The sequence below is a fragment of the Chelon labrosus genome (genome assembly GCF_963514085.1).
Source record: "Chelon labrosus genome assembly, chromosome: 21".
Taxonomy (NCBI): domain Eukaryota; kingdom Metazoa; phylum Chordata; class Actinopteri; order Mugiliformes; family Mugilidae; genus Chelon; species Chelon labrosus.
In genome coordinates this window covers 15,692,261-15,710,046 of record NC_140354.1, presented here as the reverse complement: position 1 = coordinate 15,710,046, position 17,786 = coordinate 15,692,261, and the positions used below count along the sequence as shown (strand labels likewise).

Sequence of the window (17,786 nt, the reverse complement as noted above, 5' to 3'; positions counted from 1 at the left end):
ATTTAGAATTTTGGGAATTTGCTGAAATGGATTGCTCTGAAATGATTAGCTTTATCTCGACCCACCAATTGTAGTAGGTCGTATTTTAAACATAACGTTGTTTTATGGGTATATTTTCTTATAAACGACGAATGATTTAAACCGAAAGAGTTATACCAGCTTTTCTTCAGCCCCTGAACGCATCGCGTTTTAAACGTGCGGAACCTGCGTGTGACGTCACTTGGTTTTCATCTCGTTTCCTGTGGTTGGAGACCAGATCAGCAAGCTTGAAGCTAACTGAGTTAGCATCATTTCTTTATTTTTCATACTTTCAAAAGACACGGTAGTTATAACGTTACTTTGCCGTGTAATTCTTTAGGACGTTATTCGTCGCCGGTTTCATTCCGACAACATCTTCTCTTCGCTCCGAGAAGAACAGCTGGTACGTAACAAATACGTTAGCTAGCTAGTTTAGGTGGGAATAATTCGGTACGCACAAGTGTGGTCGGGCCTTGAGAAAGAAATAGCGTGAAATCCGGTCGTTGTGAAGAAAACCGAGTTTTAGACCAGCGACTTTTAGACCTGTTACTTGCAAAATGGCTGACCGTTTTATTATCGTATGATTTCTGTGAGCGTTAGTCATCATAAATCTGCTATTTTATAGAGAGACTTAGCAACAGGCCTGTTCTGGCGCACGTGTTAATGCGCGATAAAATCGATGTAATTTCTTAAAAACAATTGAATTTACGGATAAAAACCTATGCTTGAACGTGACAAGAGCGACAGAGGCCCACGCCGTGTGTCATAAGCCTTTCAGTAACTGCGATGTATTGCGGGCCACACTTCAAACAAATCTGTGCCAGTAAAATGCAGCCTAAATTATATTCGTTTCTCTTGTCGGCGAAATCACAAGATTGCACCACTGCTTCCGTCAATTTGTCAACAGGTTTCATAGAGTTAAAGTCAAGTCAATGATCCACTAGATCATTCACGTCTGCCATTTTTATATGGTAACTCTAAGTGGAGGAAAACAAATAAATGTGGTCAGACACTTAAAAATATACAATTTATGTTATATTTGGTTTTAGTCGTGTTGTCATTGTATTCTGGAGATATTAATATTTAAAGAATTGTGTTAATGTGCAAGAATAGTTATTACCAGTTGCTACTCTTTATAAAATTTGAACTATAGGAGAGACAAAATACTGAACGAACTGAGATTGTTACTCTTTACCCTTCGAGTACAAATATGCTTTCAACCACTCATTGCATCTCTGTTTTGTGTTTACAGAGCCATGTACAATGGGATAGGCCTGACGACTCCGCGGGGTAGCGGGACCAACGGCTATGTGCAACGAAACTTGTCAAGCCTTCGAGTCAAACGTCCCCGGGACGAGCGCGGCGGTGAGCGGGATGAGAAGGACCGGGAGAGGCTGGAGAGTCAGCTCAACAGGCAGCCCAATGCGGACATCTTGGAGCACCAGCGGAAGAGGCAGCTGGAGGTCAAGTGTGCTGAGCTGCAGGACATGATGGAGGAACAAGGGTAAAATACAGTGTCATATATGGAAATGTAAAAATACCATAAAGAATAGTAGCCTTAAATGTAATCACAAGGATATCTGTACATTGTTAATATCTCTTCTTTGGATGCTCAGGTATTCTGCTGAGGAAATTGAAGAGAAGGTGAACAGTTTCCGTATGATGCTTCAGGAGAAGGAAGAGCCGGCACAACCCACCACTGAGAGACCAACGTAAGTACATAACATTTGATATCGAATTTGATACAAACCCTAGTTACGAGGTTAAGCACCAGTACATCTCACTGGTTTGTACTGCACTGTGCTGGTAACGGTTTGTTCTGATTTCTTCCAGGGTAACAGAGACTCATGCCCTGGCTGCGGCCAATCAGCAGAAGAACGACCGTCTTCGTGCTGCTTTTGGCATCTCCAGCGACTACGTGGATGGATCATCTTTCCACGCCGACCGCAAGGAGAGAGAGAAAGAGAAGAAAGAGCAGGAACGGCTGGAGAGGGAAAGGCAGCAGCAGCAGAAATATACGTGAGTGGGACAAACACAAAGCACACCCCACAGTACAGACTGCATGTCCAATATACGGTTCTATTTCAAGTGACTCTAACTTCGCTTAATATTCTGAAAATATATTTATTTTTTTCCAGCCTTGACATACAGTGTAAAAGATTATACCAGCGTGTTATTTCTGTCCGTGATTCAAGCTTTGCTGCCTTTTCTCTTTTAGGTTGGTGGAAGATTCAGAGCATTCAGATTCTCCTCCCAAGAAACGTAGTCGAAAGAAGAAAAAGAAAAACAAGAACAGAGACAGGTGAGAAAATGAACTTGGTTAGGTCAGAAAACATGCGGTCTGGAGATAGGAGGTCTCATGGTTTTCATTGTCTCCTCTCAAAGCAGCTCAGAGAGTCCATCCCCGTCTCCCCACAGAGAGAAGAAGAAGTCCAAAAAGAAGAAAAAGAGACGGTATAACACCATCAAATTCTGCGTTTGTTCTCGTTTGCTTATTGATTTTAAGTCAAAAGTGATTGGTAACTTGAAAATGTGTTTTTCAGTGAGGCGTCAGAAGAGGAGGTAGAAAAAGACAGGTAGGTGTTTTAAATTCAGGCTTTGATATCTACTGTTGTTCAAGTTCTATGAAATTGTGAGTTAATGACCTGTAACTTTATCTCCTTCATTAAGCTCGTCAGATGAGAAACAGAAGGTGTCGAAGAAGAAAGGCAAAACAAGTCCTCCGAAAACGAAGCCAGTGCGTCACAGGAGTGTCTCCTCGAGCTCTGCTCACAGGTCTCAAATTAAATAAATGTGTTTTTGGACAAACTTGCCCAATTGAATCCTGCTTAATTAAATTAAATTGTTTTTTTCAGACTGGGAGTGTATCAGTGTATATATTAATTATTTTTTTTCTATGATTTCAACAGCAATTCTCCACCTCCGCCGAAATCACGTCACCAGAATCAACATGCTAGAAATGTTGATGAAGGTAGAAAGGGCCGATCGCCAGACAGGAGGAAACGAGGCTACGAGGAATACAGCCCACAACGCCAGGGAGGCGAAGGGGTGAGTCTGTGTGCATCAATCCAGTAATACTGAACCCTGCACATAAAGGAAAAACTGTAAACTGACGCAGAACCAATCTTCTTTGTAATCTAGAAGAGGCCTAATCTGGAGAGAGAAAAAGAGCGACCGAGTGAGACGGAAAAGACCTCTGCCAAAAGGAGGCACGACTCTTCATCCCCTTCTCCCCCACCTCAGACAGCAAAAAACGTGGAGAGGGAGAAAGGAAGGAGATCCAGAAGCAAAGAGAAGGAGGGCGATAGAGGGAGACGCTCCAGAAGCAGAGAGGCTGAGAAAAGGAGGCGTTCACGGAGCGTAGAGATGGAGAAGAGGAGACGCTCAAGGAGCATAGAGATGGAAAAAAGGAAGCGTTCAAGAAGCCAAGAAAAGGAGAGGGAGAGACAAAGACCTTCCAGAAGTAGAGAGATGGAGAAAGGGAGGCAATCAATTAGCAGAGATATGGAGAGAGGGGGGCATTCAAAGGGTAAAGAAAATGAGCGGGAGAAAGGGAGGCGGTCCAGGAGCAAAGATGTGGAGAAAAGGAGGTCTTCAAGAAGCAGAGACATGGAAAAAGGGAGGCGCTCAAGGAGCCGAGAGGCGGACAAAAGGAGGGGTTCAAAGAGTAGAGAACTGGACAAAGGTAGACGTTCAAGGAGCACTGAAAGGCGGGACAAAGGAAAGGAGAGCGTTCCTCAGAGGACTAGACATGATTCCTCATCATCATCATCCTCATCATCCTCCTCCTCCTCCTCCTCATCTTCCTCCTCATCCACTTCTCCGCCACCTAAACAGGAGATCAGCAAGGAAAGGAGCAGAGACGCTGAGTGGGAAAAGGACAGGAACAAACAAGACAAAAAGATTAGACACGATTCTCCATCCCGCTCACCACCTCCTGAAAAGGGGAGGCCAAGGAGGGAGAGGAGTGTAGAGAGAGAGTGCAGGACTGAGAGAGATCTGCACTCGAGAGCGCCAAATGAACGGGACAACAGGAAAGACGATACTAGGAGACAGGAGAGAGAAGCATCTCCTCGTCAGCAGAAAAATGACAGGAGAAGGGATGGTCATCCACCCCGTGGCTCCCTTTCGCCTGCTTCCCGCTCCCCTGTTGCCAATGGACGTCAAAGAGAGAGGGAGAATGAGAGGAGACAAGAAACAGACAGGGAGGGTGTGAAGGAGAGGGACAGGCCCCTGAACAAGCAGAGGGAACAAGACAGAGAGCGAGGCCAAGAGGGAGGGAGAAAGAGAGAGGAGGCTGTCCGATCGTCTGCAGAAAGTCGGCAAGATGGTTCGAGACCTGCTGAGAAGACCAGGAGCAAAAACCCAGAGATGAGTGAGCGGCAGGAGAAGGTGAGAAGCCCTCCGAGAGAGAAGAAGACGGATGAGAAGGTGAAACAGGCTGATAAAAAAAGAGAGAGCAGCAGCAGTAGTAGCAGCAGCAGCAGCGGCAGTAGCACCAGTGACAGTGACAGTGATAGCTCTTCGTCTTCGTCTTCATCCTCCTCTTCGTCCTCTGAAGATGAGGGCACAGCAAAGAAAGTTGAGTCTGCAGGAAAGGAAAAGACCAGCCCTGCAAAAACTACACCATCTGCCATCGGGGCTGCAGTACAGAGGTATATAGCTAATGGTAGGAAAGAACGGTCTGCGTCTGCTTCTGAGGGTGATGGACCCAAAAGAACCCAGAGGGAGAAAGAAGACGGAGGAGACAAACATGAGAGAGAGAGACCGTCCCACAGAGCTCCTGCAGAGGATCAACTGTCCCAAACAAAAGGTCAGGAGCGTTACAGTCCCACTCAGATGGATAGCCCCAGTCCACCGCCTTCCCCGCCCAGAAGAGTAGACAGCAGGGGCAGCAGGAGATACTCTCCCCCTGAGTCTAGTGCTGAAAGGAGGAGAGTGGAGGCGAAAGCGGGAGAAAGGGAAAGAGGGAGGGACAGGGATGGAGGCAGAAAGGTCATGAGGTTGAGCCCATCAGCCAGGAGCTCACGCTCTCCACCACCAAAGAGCTCTCCAGTCCGTCGCACTCCACCGAGGCAGTATCAGGAACCGCCATCCAGGTCCAGAAGAGCCTCTCCTCCTCCCACTTGGTCAGACCGGGACAGAGAGAGGCAGAGAGAGAGGGAGAGGGATAGAGATAGAGAGAGGGAAAGGGACAGAGAACGGGATAGAGCTTTCAGGAGAAGCAGGTCTAGAACTCCAAGAAGACGCAGCCGGTCTAGATCTAGAAGTCCAAGGAGGCGCAGCAGCTCCCTTTCCAGAGGTCTAAGAAGACGAAGTCCGCCCAGCAGGTAAGATGGGAACCCTGTATTTACAGTATGAAGCATCTCAGCTGTCTTTACGCCTCTTGATTTAAACAGGGCCATGCCTGAGCAGTCCACTCCCGTTCTTTGTCCACAATTCACACTTGATTTTAATGCCAGACCTAAACACAGTGCTTCTATATTTTCCAGGTCCCGTCGGTCTCCTTCTCCACCGCGGCGAAAGAGGACCCCCTCCAGAGAAAGAGAGAGAGAAAGGGAACGTGACAGGGCGAGGCAGAGGGAGGTAGAACAAGAAAGAGAAAAGGAACATGTACACCCAAAAGATGTTCCTCAACCCCGCAGATCCTCTTCTTCCTCTAGCTCATCCTCCTCCGGCTCATCCTCTTCCTCTTCGTCCTCACCTTCACCCACGAGAGAGAGGGAGGACGCAAAACCACTATCAGAGAGAGACAGGAGAGTAGATCAAGAGGACAAGAAGAGAGAGGACAGAGAGCAGAAAAGTGGCTCCTCCTCCTCTCAGGGCCCTTCTAGAGACTCCTCCCATGCTCCTCCGTCAGGTAGGAGAGGCCCTCAGTCAGACACTCGACGCTCTGATGTGACCTCCAGAAAATCTCCAGCCGGCAGCCAGTCAGATGCCAAGCAGTCCTCACGAGGTCCGACCAGGAAGCAGTTGTCACCAGCAGCCCCTGAACCCCCTGCTCAAACGGTCAGAAATGAGAGCGCCGTGAACGGGAAGGAGGCAAATGCGAACAAGAAAGCAAACAAGAGCAGCAGTTCCAGCTCGTCTTCATCCTCCTCATCATCTTCTTCCTCTTCATCTTCCTCCTCCTCCTCTTCAGACAGCTCTGACTCTGAAGCGGAGCAAGGAAAAGGGTGAGCTAGGGGCAGGAAATCATTTTTTCAACAAACGTTTCATAGTAGTGTAACTTTGCTGATTTTGCTGCTTATCTCTATGCTAATTACAATCATGTTTTGGTTTAAACAGGAACCCAGCCAAAGCTCAAAGCTCTCCTTCTTCATCCTCCTCCTCTGACAATGAGAAGAAAACTAAGAAAAAGAGGTAAGAGTAGAAGAAACACTTAAGTTTGCTAGTATTTGGACAGTTCAGGCTCTGAGTGTCCAGGTTTTATTCTTCATGCATTTCCTTCTGTGTTTTCCTCTAAGCCCTGACAGGCCTCACCGGGTTGCGGCCGATTCATTGAGGGATTCTCGCTCACTCAGTTACTCTCCTCCCAGACACTTGAGGGGAGCAGCACCGTCCTCGCCCAGCCGCAGGTCTGTAAAGCACATACACGTACACAGAATTGGCTTCCCAAAATAATAAAATGTTCAACTCAAACTCATTGAGGCAGATAAGATCACTTGGCCGTAGTCATGAAATGTCTCTGAAGAAGAAGAATCGAGTGAGAATTTGTTGTATAAATCAGGACTTGAGGTCATAAATGCATCTTTCAGTAAATTTACAGCAGTAATATCCTACCAGCAAGCTCCCTATCAACTGTCTGTCAGGTAAACAGCTGTATCATAGCTGATGATGTAGTTATTAGTCTCTTCTGATTTGCCAAAGCTCTGACATCCATAGACTGTGTGGGGGGAAAAAAAAAAGGATCTGAAACATAGAAGTGGTTTTATTTTTTATGCCATCTTTTCCAGTTGAAGTAATTTATTCATTCTGCTTGCAATTCATGTCACAAACACAAGATGCCAGCAGCCATGTCTGCTACGTTTTGTCTTCCCATCATGTTGGCCATCTTTATACACAGAATCTTTAAATTTAAACCAGCAGCAACACCTCCTCAATCTCAAGTTACTATCTTTACATCACTCTAAGCAATTTTTTTACCATACAATTAAGTTTTCTTGTGAGAAATTCTACTGGTGTGAGGTTTTTGAAATGATGATTTATTGCTGTTTTGGTAGGAGTGGCAGCAGACAGTCGCCGAGCCGCTCGTCAAGCAACAGGCGAAGGAAATGAGTGGACAAATAAATTGGAGACGCCCTCTTCCTCTGTGTTTGAACTGGACTGCAACACGGACTGATAGCCGAGGCGAATCCTCTGTCTTGTACATTTTTTTTTTTTTTTTCTCTCTTAGCTGAATGAGAAACATCCACAAACAGTTTAATGTAACTCTAACAATGTTCCTCTCTACTTGTACTGTTTGTTGGATTCAACCTGTAGATATGAGCTGTCTGTATTTTGGTTATTATGATGTGACGAATACACGGTTTCCATTTAATGTGAGCAGAAACTATAACATGTGACAAAATTTCTTTGTTGAAAATTATTAATGACAATAAAAGGCAATTGTACATTTTATTTGTGTGGATTTTATTTTGGCATGATTGTTGTGGGACATCAAACTTTTAAGTGGCTATAATGACAGCTCCTTGCTCTTTACTCTTTATTTCCTCAACCAGCTGCTGAGTTCATCTTGAGCATTTATTTATTTATTTTTTTTGAGGAAAAGCTATTACAGGACATCAGAAAATATTCAGCTACACACAACATGACAAACTACCTTTTCAAGGGACGAGAAGAAAATTTATGTTGATACTCATGTTCATCAAGGTACTGCATGGATGATTATCTTTCAGCTGCCAACAAGTTATTTAACCCCAACTGATGTAATGAGTAGCTTCTCATTTCCTAAACAACCATGTTGAAAGACACATCCTGTGGTCGTGGAAAAGATGTGGGGTCAAATCACTGGCATGCATCAGCAGAGAAAACATCTAAGAAGATTGCAGAAACTACTGAAATTGGGCTAAGAACTGTCCAATGCATTATTAAAAACCGGAAGGATAGTGGGGAACCGTCGTCTTCCAGAAAGAAATGTGGTTGGAAAAACAACAGTAGAACTCAGGGCTATGTTTAATAGTGAAAGTAAGGGCATTTCCACATGAACAATGTGAAGGGAACTCAAGGGATTGGGACTGAACAGCTGTGTAGCCTTAAGAAAACCACTAATCAGTGAGGCTTACGGGAAAAAATGCCTTCAGTTTGCTAGGGAGCATAAAGATTGGACTCTGGAGCAATGGAAGAAGGTCATGTGGTCTGATGAGTCCAGATTTACCCTGTTCCAAAGTGATGGGGGCATCAGGGTAAGAAGAGAGACAGATGAAGTGATGCACCCATCATGCCTAGTGTCTACTGTACAAGCCTGTGGGGGCAGTGCTATGATGCTATGATTATGTGTCCAAAGAATGAGGTCAGCTGACTACCTGAATATACTGAATGACCAGGTTATTCCATCAATGGATTTTTTCTTCCCTGATGTTCACGGGCATATTCCAAGATGACAATGTCACGATTCATGGGGCTCAGATTGTGAAAGAGTGGTTCAGGGAGCATGATACATCATTTTCACACATGGATTGGCCTCCACAGAGTCCAGACCTTAACCCCATTGAGAATCTTTGGGATGTGCTGGAGAAGGCTTTGTGCAGTGGTCAGACTCTCCCATCATCAATACAAGATCTTGGTGAAAAATGAATGGATGGAAATAAATCAGGTGACATTGCAGAAGCTTATCAAAACAATGACACAGCAAATACACGCTGTAATCAAAGCTAAAGGCGGTCCAATGAAATATTAGAGTGTGTGAGCATTTTTTATTTTTTTTTTGGGGCAGGCAGTGTGTAATGAACAGCATTCACCAGAACTGAGTATTCACCACCCTCTATGGCATTTCAAAAACGCAGCTCAGTAGTGGAATCGCAGCGTTTTATTATGTAATATTTTTATATTTTGTTAGTCTGTAGTTTCTGCAATTTTGACATTTCACTGACAAAATGTAATTACACAAGAACACATTTCTTCAGGCTTCATTTCTTAAACAGCAGTTGAACCTTAGGTAGAATTCCTAATGACTTTCCCAGAAACTTTCACCGAAGGCGAAACAATCTCTTGACGGAAATGTTACTCAATGTTAACTGACCGGACACAAGATGGCTGCTGTTGTAATAATGAAACTGGAATGGCGACATTAGCATTTGGTGTGCTTTTATCAGTAGTTTCATATCACACTAATCTCTGATGTGTGATCCCATTTCAGGGTTTCAGTTACTTTGCTTTAAGGTGAAACTGCCAAGTGGTTTTTTGTGATTTACTTTTTGGTGGCAATGATTTTTCACTAGGAAAGAATGGCCATGTTTCCAAATAGTTTCAGTAACAGTTAGGAAATGACTGAAAGAGACACAGTGACTGCAAATGTTGTGGATGAGTTTTCAGTGTATTTACGTTTCTTTTTCAGAGGTTTGCATCTCCTTGCAGTGATTTTGCATCTCTCAGTGGCTGTCAGTGTTTCTCTTTTGTTGTTGTTTGTCATATTGTGCCACTTTGTAGTGTTTTTTTCTTCTTTAAGTGGGTTTGTATGAATACAAGTGGTTGTGTTTGTTCTTTGCAGCCTTTGCAGACATTTTATGTATTCTTTGGGACATGTTGACTCATTTGGCTTTAATTTGGTTTCTTAATCGTCTCTTTGTGTGCCTTTTCAGTCATTTTGTTTGCATTTCTGCTAGTTTTGAGTCTCTTAGTAGTAAATTTTTGTTCTTTATGGTGGTAAAATCGATATATTTTCTTATGAGAATGATTACATCCACCATGGATACACAGGTTACACACATGCACTATCACACATGCAAAACGATGTGGCAATTGACCCGGCCCCCATGTGTGGACGGGGCATTTTCTACGGTGCAGTTTTTTCCCACATGATGTGAACGCGGCATCAGATGATGAGAGTGGGTCATCAGCTGCAGGCAGTCAGGTGTGGTCGGCCAGGGGATATTCCGACCGGAGCGGTGATCCAACGGACTTCACCGGGAAACAGCCTCTACCTCGCTCCTGTAAACATGACCCACCGACCGAGCACCAAGACTACCAGATGACCAAAGTAGGTTTTTATTTTATTCACACAGTGTCAGTTAAAGTTTCTCCGAGGAGGAGTGAGAAGTTTCCTGACGTGTTTGTAGGCCGGGTTCAGGCCCAGACGCCGTCACTCCAAACTGGATTAACAAATCTGGAAGTTTTAACGGTTTCTTACTTAACGGGAGCAGTTCACACAATACGAAAATTTAACCAACTCTTTGTGATTTATTTGGGCTTCATTGTCACTCCGGTTGGACTATTCAGATAATAACGGTAATGTTATTTTATTTATTTCGCAGTTTCGAATCGTTACCTCCTGAAGAATCAGGGTTTCGGGAACTAAAACTTGTGACCGTTGAAGCAGTTGAGCGGTTGATTCACGTCGAGAGCAATCCGCAGTATGTTATTTTAATTGGTGCCGAATTGAACATTGTGTTTAAGTCATTATTATAATGTTGTCACCAATGCTTAAATGCGTAGAATAGCGTTATTATTATTAATTTCATGAAGAAATGCAGTGTTTTCCTAAGGGGGGTTTTGGTTTGTCGTCCCTTCAACCCTGGAATAGACTGGACAAAGGAGATTTTTACATGTTGTCACAGCAGTGGGTCACAAACTGTTACCATTTTTAAAAGGTTTATGTTTTTCTTGATGGACACTGAAGTGAAACCAAAGCTAGCAAACAGACGCGTAGCTATCCTTACACGCTCTCCTCACGTTCGAATTAATTTTACGCCGGACTACGTTCAAATTTTCAGGAAAAAAATCATCGTGTGTCTCGGCAAGTGATTTTTCCCCATATTTCACAAGACTTTCGTCTCAATTTTCAAACGTTATGTGTTAAACTTCAATTCGTCGTCTATGGATGCACTAAATTAAACGCATTGAATACATTGCTGTACACTTCGGTGAGCATGGCGCAAACTGTACACATTCACACATGTGTCTTTTGTATGAAGACAAACTACATTTGCAGGACTTGTTGTGGGCCGAATGGAAGATGACTAATACAAAACCGGCGTGTGGCGTTTTTAGTTCTTCTGGTTGGATTGAGATAGCGTACAGTGGCTGTATCGTCTCGGATTAGCAAGGTCCCAGCATTTCCTGTTATTTATGGAAAACTGTCCCAGCGCCAGGCAGCCTATCTCTACTGTTTTGCTTTATGACTTTAGTCAGTGAAAGACAACAACTGGGATATTGTGACAGCCAGGGATCTTTTATTGTTGTTACCTAGCTATCCAAGCTTAAGTTATAGGATGGGGGTGGATAAAGCAGGATGAGGAAGTTATATTTAGTGACTCAGCTGTTGTTTGAGGAGCAGGGAGGTTAAGGAGGGGCGCAGGCTGCACACCAGCAATCAGAAAATACCTGATAGTGACTTGAACCGCCTCATTGATGTGATTTGGTTTTAACCCCGTCTCTCCCTGTGTTTGCTCAGCAGCTCCGTCGGCTCCTGAGTCTAGAGACCTCCTGTTGTGATGAAACGGGGAACGGGTGACTTTTCCGTCAACCACCAGAGGAACTGAAGTGACATAAAGGGATTGCACTGCTGCAGAGAAAAAGCGGAACATCTCAGTGTCTCGCTTCTTCTTGTCATAGTAAGGCATGGGGGTGTAAGTGAGCCGCAAAGGACTTCAGCGATAACTTGCAACTGGATTAACGATTAGCGCAACAGTCAGGAACTCGTGGAGCTCTGGACGTGAAGACGTTACACTTGTCGAAGGAGGGAGTGTCTGTGCTGCACTGACAGAACTGTGAATGAGTTGGAAATCCCCCGCAGGAGTCGTGAAACTGGGTGGAACTGGAACCAACGTGGAAACACGCAGCCGATCTTGGCTGTCAAGCATGAATCACAAGTGCAGGGCTGTTGAGAAACGCCACAAATTCTGCTGCCGGCTGCTGCGGTTTCACTTTGCAAACAGGATGATCTGAAGTGAAACTGTGGGCAAAGACAAAAAACGTTACAAAAAAAAAAAGCAGAAATTCAACTGGAAATGTCTCGTTCTGGCGGGATAAGGATACCTGTGATCGTGTCACTGTGAACTGGTAGCGTTTTAGAGCAAAAACACTGCACGTGCACTTGGATAAAAGGGAGATCGCCACTCCTCCTATGAAACTGCTTTTACTTGGAAATTCAATAAGAGGCCATCCAAAATGGCAGGGAAAGACTACAATCATCTCTTTAAGCTGCTCATCATTGGAGACTCCAGTTAGTGCATTTTTACTAATTTAAAAATCATGTTGTTTTACTGGGTCTTAGAAGAGACATGCCGTATTAATTAATACCTTACAATAGAAGTGCAAAGCTATCATTAAACATGGAGCATTAACAGCCGCAGTGATGTGGGATACAGCAAAACTGACCTATAAACCTGAATTATCTATTAATAGACATCCTGCCAGATTTGTTAGAGATTCACACCACTGTGTTGTCTTCCATTGTGTTGTCCTGGTTCTGTAGAGGCACCTTGGTGTAGTTTTAATCTATTTTTTCCAGTGCATCAAGTAATTAACTCAGAGAAGTTTGGACATTTTTGTCGAAACAAAAAGTGACTTTCCACAATTAATCATCACAAAAGTTGCTGTGAATTTACTGTCAGACGGTGAAGCAACTCACCCAGACCAGAGCTGGGTCGGGTTCTGAGGAAATAATAAAAACTGTCATTTATAAACGGAGGTCAGCAGCTTCTCACTCTACCTTCAGATGTAATCACTGCTGTTCTCATGTGAGGTTGGAAGTTATTTAGAAGTCGTAAAACTTGATTTTCATACTGATCCTTATCAGATTCTAACTTTGATTCGTTATGTTAATATGAAAAGTTGCAAAACATCTTTACTTCAGCGGATGCCGTGTCATTATGACTTTATTAACCTCAGAGATGTTGGGCTCCTGCTGACCTCGACTGCCTTCCAGTTTCTGACATTGCACTCATCTAAACATATGATAATGAAAGTAATGGTTGGTTGGGGTCTCACATTTCCCCAGTTGAAAGGATCAGGATTAGTTAATCTGCATATTTCTAAATGAACTTACAGCATGACCGTACCTTTTCATGTTCTCTGCTCGCTGTTAAGTTAAAACAACAAATGAGCTCAGTATAAACTTTTCTAAAAGCTGAAGGATGGAGGACGTGTCCGTTTTTCTAATAGATACTTTAAAGGTGTATATTTGTCAGGTTAACAATGCTATGTAAGGCTTTTACTTTAATCCTGAGGCTTTTGGCGCAGCAGTCCATCACTGACGAACATAAAAAAATATATATTTTAGAGGAGCAGGGCACCCTTAGTCATTGTGTGTCTGTGTGATTAGATTTCATTGTGTCACTGCAGCTGAGACACACGTCTGGATGGAAACATTGTCTCAGGAAGCTCATTAGTTCTCATAAATCTGTAAATAATTCCAGTGGCTTTAAAGGACAAATTTAGACATGTTTCCTTAAGGCGTATATTCTAATATTTCCAGTATCTGTGTGTGAATCTTGCAGTGCTTTGTGGAGAGTTATACAGATGTTTTAATGATTCGCCGTGCTTGTCAAGTCTTGTTCTAGTAAAAACCACTTATCATTTAACCCACGCTTTAACTGAAAAGGCTTCAGCTCATCAGGTAGATTGACATCTGTTACCTCTGGGGAAAAAAATGACTGTTTTATTTTTTATTTTTTTTTCACGTATTACAATTGATGTGTAATGGATGAAATTCCTTCGTTCTGTTCTGTCAAGTCTTTCAGATGAACATGTTGCATCTTGTGATTTTCTGCAGATAGTCACAGGATGTGAGCTCAAGTTTTCTCACGGTTTTAGCGTATTAGCTCACGTAGCTTCTGCCCTTATTTCACGCTTTTCTCCTGCCATGTGTATTTTACTGGAAGGTTGAAATAAGATCTTGTCTCTTGGGATTAAACCTCAGACATAACGGGTTTTACTCTGTGAGTTTCTTACTAATCAGGTGTTCTGATCTCTGTTTCCCTCTCAGATGTGGGGAAAAGCAGCCTCCTGCTCCGCTTCGCAGACAACTCCTTCTCCGGTGAGTTACCCACCAGACTTTTATTCCTAGAGGTGAAGGCGTTTTTATCGAGTTGAGTCATCTCATCTCCAGAGTTGATCAGAGCCGTCCTAACGTGTTGGAGGAGCTCCAGGAGTGGGTAGATGTTTTGGGAGTTGATATATAGACTAAAATCTTCCTCAGAAGTTTCTTATTACCGTGTAATCACTTCATCCACATCTACAAAACAACAAAGGCTTGTAATTAATATGATAATATTGTCTGTATCTGTGAGACAGACCTTCAGTGGAGGATGGAAATGATTAAAGTATAAATATATAAATAAATACAGTGGAAATGGAATAAAAAGACAAAATAATGAAGTGAATGGATCTATTTCTACATTTCTGCACCCCAAGTTTTATTTATATGTGCAGAAGCACGTGTATCTTGTATCTGTTGCCTTTGTCATAAGACATGAGCGGATTCATGCTGTCTCGGCTGTCGCAGGACGTTTTGTCTCATTCTGATATTTCCTGCAGGCAGCTACATCACGACCATCGGCGTTGACTTTAAGATCCGAACGGTTGACATGGATGGGGAGCGGGTGAAGCTGCAGATCTGGGACACGGCGGGGCAGGAGAGGTTCAGAACCATCACCTCAACGTAATACTCTCCAGACTGAAACTGTTCTGTCATTTTTATTTCTCTAAATATATATATATATATATATATATATATATGAAGCTGTGATAACACGACTTAGGTCCTCAGTTTATTCTGCTTCGTCTTTCTTTTCTCAGGTACTACAGAAATACCCACGGTGTCATTATTGTTTATGACGTGACGAATCCAGAGTCATTTGTGAATGTGAAGAGGTGGCTAAATGAAATCTCCCAGAACTGTGACAACGTCTGCAAGATCCTGGGTACGTCGACTGCATTCAAGCAGAAGTTTGTTTGTTTGATCACGTTTATGACATTTGAGCCAGAAGTTGGTTAGCCTTGATCAGTGTGAGGACTGGCACAGTGACTGTTTGTTCGACTTAAATGCATTTAATCAGAATGCACACTTGTCATAATCAACATTTATATTATTATTATGCAGATAGAGTTGACCTCTTGTTAAAGATTGTCCAAGAACTACTCCACAGTAGTGCACATATACTACACTGATGGCCTTCTAGCTCATAATTACTTTAAACACCACTTGATGTTGGAGGACTAAACAAAAAAAGTACAAAATCATAGTACTATGTATAATTTTCTGATTTCACATATTTTTAGCTTGTAAGTTCTTATAAATTCTGAGAGGTTCAGTTGTTTGATGCTGTTACGTCTCTGCATTTACTTGCCTTGCAGTTAATTCCAGCAGATACTAATTTTTGTTTTCAACATAATCAACACATTGTTTAAAAGGAAACAAACTTTAGAAGCTGTTGTCCACACATCAGGGAGCATCGCATGTAAATGCAATTTCCTTTTTTTTTTTTTTGCAGTGGGAAACAAAAACGATGACCCTGCCAGAAAACGCGTGGACACTCAGGATGCTGTGCAATTTGGGGAGTCGGTCGGCGTTCGTGTTTTCGAGACCAGCGCTAAAGAAAACATAAATGTAGAAGAGGTAAGTTGCAGCAGCACCCGAGTGTCACGTCTTGTGCATAAGATACTTTTCTTTAACACTGAGGATGACGGATCTGCAGATGAAGATGAACCGTGAGCTTCTGTCCTGCTGATGAATCAGATATTAAAAAGCAGAACCAGGCCGTGAAAAAGAAAAACGCCCAAAACACGGTCTGTTAAAGTTCAAAAACAAAACCAGCTTGAGGATAAACCTCCTCTCCTCTACTTTCTCAACTGTCTTGACTCTGTGGCTACAAACAAACAAGTAGTTTTTCAGCACAGTTTTGCAGAATGTGAAGCCAGATGATTTTAAAAACTTGGTTTCAGGAAAATGGAAGAGAAGTAGTGACTAACAGAAGCTGATGGAGGCTTTAATTTGTGCAAAACCAGAATTTTTAGCTAAAAGGCCCCTCATCTCTTCATCCACGCTACCTTCACTAGATGAAAAAAATGTATAAATGTCATAAATTACCAATAATTTATGACATTTATACATTTTTAATAAGTATAGCGCTCTTTTATAAATATTGATATGACGTAGTGTTTGAAAAAAAGGACAAATGCATGCAGGTTTAAGGATTCAGATATTCAGACAATCCTGATGTCTCACGCTATATTTTGTTTTGTTTAGATGTTCATGGCCTTCACCCGCATGGTGCTCCGGGCCAAGAAGCAGAGTCAGAACAGAGCAGAGAGGGAGCGAGAGCGGGAGGACACGGTCAACATCAATGCCCAGAGAGACCGAGACCGCAGGAAGAGGGGGAAGAAATGCTGCTGAGATGCCAAAGCCACTTATCGCTTACACAAAAAAGCATTTAGACAAGATTGGGAATACCGTGCCTTAAGAGACAAGCGTCTCAAACGGCAAATATGAATGTTAGAAACTGCACGGTTCATTATTTACTGTGCCAAGTTACAGCAAAACGGGCCGTAGGTTTTTACGGCCGGTTGTTGAGGTAGCTGAGCGATTTACAGTCTACCAGCACTGACTGCATGTAGCAGCCACACGAGTTAAAGGGTCGTCCTGGTGTTTTTGCATTTTTTTAACGCATGATGCAGTATTTGTTCTGCTGGTATCGGCGGCTGCACATGGAGCATTAATGTTTTAATATTCTCGTCTTAAACCTTTTTCCTGTTCCCACCCCCACACACCGTGACCGTGATAATCAAACTGAGGTGTCGGTGACAATTCAGATGTCTTAAATCAAACTGTCTGTTCACACGAATGTCTTGAGTTACGCTAATGTTTCAGACCCAAATAACATCAACTGAAGAGTCAGATCTGACACCTATCATGTGTCTGATAAATTCTACTGGAAAAAAAATATGGAAAACATTCAGAAACATTGTGTGTGACTGTAGTGAAACAGCTAAAACATGTAAAAACACCAGTATAGTCCTTTAACATTATCCTAGAACCACTGTTATGTCTAATGTTTAATACTGAACAAGTATTTAACCTCTAAAAGGGATTTCTGTTTGCCGTTGTTACTAAATTGTAACCCTAACAGGTGTGAGGAATTTGCCTTATTTTAAATGAGGCCAGTGATCCGAGACGTGTGTAAACTCCACAGTATGAGTCCGATGTGTTTGTCTTTTGTTGTAAATCTCTGTTGCCTTGCAAATGTGTCCAAATCCAAATAAAGCAATAAATCCAATGACTGTCTGCTACAGATGTAACTATAATTCATGTAAAAAAATAAATAAAAGGTCTTTCTGAAAGAAAAATAAAAATCTTAAAAACATGTTGAAGCTGGGTTTACTAAATTTAAACGTACATTGCAGTAACGAGGATTTGAAAATAAGAGCAGTGGCGGAGGAAGATATAGTTTACTTTTAGTAAAAGTAGCAAGAAAATATACTTTTAACCTAAATGTGATCTGTGCCCGATTATATTATTGTATTATTTGTGCAGCTCACTGTTGTTGTTTCATCGACAAAAATACATTTTTAATAAAATCTGTTTGCCAGATATAATAAACTAAGACAGT

At 42.6% G+C, this 17,786-nt stretch overlaps 2 protein-coding genes across 4 annotated transcripts; both read left to right on the top strand.

Moving 5' to 3' along the window:
- The first annotated feature begins 213 nt into the window (after positions 1 to 213).
- srrm2 (serine/arginine repetitive matrix 2) lies at positions 214 to 7,636 on the top strand. 3 transcript variants are annotated; one of them, XM_084571087.1, is made up of 14 exons: positions 214 to 421; positions 1,271 to 1,522; positions 1,635 to 1,730; positions 1,852 to 2,037; positions 2,237 to 2,320; positions 2,404 to 2,472; positions 2,562 to 2,594; positions 2,689 to 2,793; positions 2,928 to 3,066; positions 3,163 to 5,348; positions 5,511 to 6,194; positions 6,307 to 6,381; positions 6,486 to 6,596; positions 7,242 to 7,636. In XM_084571087.1, the coding sequence occupies exons 2-14, from the start codon at positions 1,275 to 1,277 to the stop codon at positions 7,294 to 7,296; spliced, it is 4,071 nt and encodes a 1,356-aa protein (XP_084427213.1). In that variant the 5' UTR covers positions 214 to 421; positions 1,271 to 1,274; the 3' UTR covers positions 7,297 to 7,636. The 3 variants fall into 3 exon arrangements, with proteins under 3 accessions (XP_084427213.1, XP_084427212.1, XP_084427211.1); XM_084571086.1 differs by having other exon boundaries at positions 215 to 421; positions 2,407 to 2,472; positions 3,160 to 5,348; XM_084571085.1 differs by having other exon boundaries at positions 215 to 421; positions 3,160 to 5,348.
- A 2,103-nt stretch (positions 7,637 to 9,739) lies between these two features.
- LOC311506501 (ras-related protein Rab-35) lies at positions 9,740 to 17,456 on the top strand. Its single transcript, XM_084570478.1, has 7 exons — positions 9,740 to 10,216; positions 11,630 to 12,400; positions 14,165 to 14,215; positions 14,716 to 14,839; positions 14,977 to 15,101; positions 15,672 to 15,796; positions 16,427 to 17,456. Exons 2-7 carry the CDS (start codon positions 12,346 to 12,348, stop codon positions 16,571 to 16,573), a joined length of 627 nt encoding a protein of 208 aa, XP_084426604.1. The 5' UTR covers positions 9,740 to 10,216; positions 11,630 to 12,345; the 3' UTR covers positions 16,574 to 17,456.
- Positions 17,457 to 17,786: the final 330 nt, after the last annotated feature.